At 41.9% G+C, this 2614-nt stretch overlaps 1 protein-coding gene across 1 annotated transcript in view; it reads right to left on the minus strand.

The window, feature by feature from the left end:
* The window catches only part of IDO2 (indoleamine 2,3-dioxygenase 2), a 45691-nt gene that overhangs the window by 24684 nt on the left and 18393 nt on the right, over window positions 1-2614 (minus strand). The window contains exon 2 of the mRNA XM_023507666.1: window positions 1441-1536. Within this exon, the coding sequence (XP_023363434.1) occupies window positions 1441-1536 (96 nt within the window). The remainder of the gene's footprint in view (window positions 1-1440; window positions 1537-2614) is intronic.

The following is a 2614-nucleotide window of genomic DNA, read 5'->3' on the forward strand; positions in this document are numbered from 1 at the left end:
CGGTGTTCCGTCTTCCCCCAAATCCACCGAATGTCTAAAGCTTGCTGCTGCAAACTTCTCACGCAGGACGGTGTTCCGTCTTCCCCCAAATCCACAAGACAAAACAGAGACTCGAGGAGAAGAGGATATTTGCCCAGGGTCGCAGAGCCAGGACGCACTGAGACAGTTCTGCAAACCACCCTCGCCCGCAGTCAGCACTGCCCGATAGAACTGCACAAGTCATAATTTTGGTTTTAAATTTTTCCAGCAGCCACATTTGAAAAAAAAAATGAAAGGAAGAAAAGGGCAAATGATATTAGGTATAGTTATTTATCTAGGTCAACGTGTCAAAAAAAAGTATTATCAGTAAGTCATCGATATATGGGGATATTTTATGATGAATTTTTCAAAGTGTTCTACATTTGGTCACTATCTTACTTCTTAATTTGTCCTGGGTGCTCAATAGCTTCTGCCCCTAGAGTGCAGCCTTAAGGCAGAGGAGACCCAACGTGAGAACTGCCTCTTGGTTAGAGAGAAATGTTTTTCTGGAAACTTCTTTCACATTCTAAAGTCTCTGGCCTCACCTCTTCAAGAAATCATACACATAAATAGCTTAAGGGATTAAAAAGGAAGAAAAAAACAGAACTAAACAAAACATTTTTATAGTGGAAATGTTTTCCACCTACGAATAAAGGTGAAATGGTTAGGGAGTAAGTCATATACCTAATTGGTTCCGTGAGTATAAGGTGATCAGTTTGATTTCATATTTTGCTTCAATATAAAATGCAAAGTAAGTACTTCCCAGAAATGGTTTAACTTCATCATAACATGAAGTATTTTTTTTTTTTCTTTCTGCACACACCTTGGTGAGCTGGCTTGTTTCCTGATTTTTTTTTTTTTAATATTTGTTGTGATCTACTCCCTTCATGCTAATATAAAGAGGTTTGACTGCGGACACCTTGGCTCTCACACAAGAGGAAAAGTCAAAAGTTTCACAATGTGGTTCGAATAACTCTTTTCTCCCCAGCATTTTCTTTCTTTCATTCTTTCTTTTCGAAACCCCTTCAGAGGCAACAAGGCAGGTGGACTGACCAGGGGACACAGAATGCAGATACCACGAATTCCCATGTCTTCCCTTCCCAAGCTAAAACCTCCCCATGAGCTTGTTTAAAAGTCCCACTCAGATTCTTCTTTAAACAAACATGTGGTGGTTGGTTAATATGTGCCAGAAACTGTACGGCCCTGGCTCTGGGAATCTCAGGAACATGAGTGCATCATATCAGGAAGGCGTCAGTCTGATGTTCAGGAAGGGTGAGATAGCTCTGTTGAGAAACTCAATGACATTGATTAATTTCCCAGTTAAGTTGTCCCACTTCCGCAAGGTGAAAAAAGAAAGGTCGTATGAGGATGGAAACACAATGGAGAGAAAGGGGCAAAGAGAAGAAGAAGGAAAACGTGTACCTTGTTCACATGACCTCGAAGCTGGTGAGTCTCTATCAAGTGAGGAAGTTTATTGGCAATTTCCATCCAAGGCCTGTAGTGATCCGGAAGTTCTTTCTGTGTTTAAAGTAGAAACACGTCCATATGTTAGACCTCTCTGGGAGGTGGTTTCAGGGAATAGCTGCTTTCAGATTTCAGTTCAAGTCACTTCAGTTCAATGGGCTGAAGTCACTACAGGTTCACTATGGGCTGCAGGATTACAGGTGACTTAAATACAGCCCTTCTTTAGAAAGTGTGTGGGGTGAAGAGAAACCGACCTCTTGCCTTCAACCCACAATAAGGCAGATTCATAAGAGAAAGGTCATGTAACCTGTACTGTTACTGCACACACAGGGAGAATCTCAGAGCGACTGCCCAGCACCCATGAGACCCAGATATTTAGACAGCCTCACTTCAGAGGGGAGGGAGGAAACAGGGCTGGGAACACAGGTGATTCTGCTCAGGGGCAGTAAGTGGTAGCTACTGAGAATGAGAAGCAATGGACACTTGGGAAAATAAATGGTAAATGATTCTCTTTGGAAGTTAAATGAACCTCAGAGACAGGCTTCGTTTCGTAAGGGGTCGGGCAAGGTCTGGTTACCTCTTAATCTTCTCCTGCACATAATGAGATCGTGGAGAGGAAAGGGAAGAAAATTGTTCTTGACGGATCTTTCTGGTCTTTATGGAGATGGGGGAAGTGCCTTCTAAGGCCTGTTGATCTGGAAGGGCTATTAAGTAAAATAAAATCCTAAGCCCTTCCCCCCTTAATATTCCTTCCTCTTGGCCAAGGCAACCCCAGAAAAACTTTAAAACTGAGTTCCTGGCCGTGAAGGGAAGGAGGTCAGACACATCTCCTTACACCCTCCCTTTCATTTTATACAAACAACATTGACCAGCATTAATGTAAAAGCAGAGATCAAAACAGATCTCTTGTGACAATAAAATACTAAATCATTAGTAGGCCTTAAAGCCATTCAGAGCAGAGGTTAAATCACCTACAGGCATTAGTTCCCTCAACCTGTCATCTGAGTCATGGTTTGGGATACTGTGGCTCCTCTCTGATCAGCAGCTTTCCTATCTCACCCTGAAATATCCAACCCTTCATACAAAGCTTTATTATTTCTCTAACCAATTATAAATTTTTTTTTTTTTTTTT

This window comes from Otolemur garnettii, unplaced genomic scaffold (genome assembly GCF_000181295.1).
Source record: "Otolemur garnettii isolate 467f Iridium unplaced genomic scaffold, OtoGar3 scaffold00197, whole genome shotgun sequence".
Classification (NCBI taxonomy): domain Eukaryota; kingdom Metazoa; phylum Chordata; class Mammalia; order Primates; family Galagidae; genus Otolemur; species Otolemur garnettii.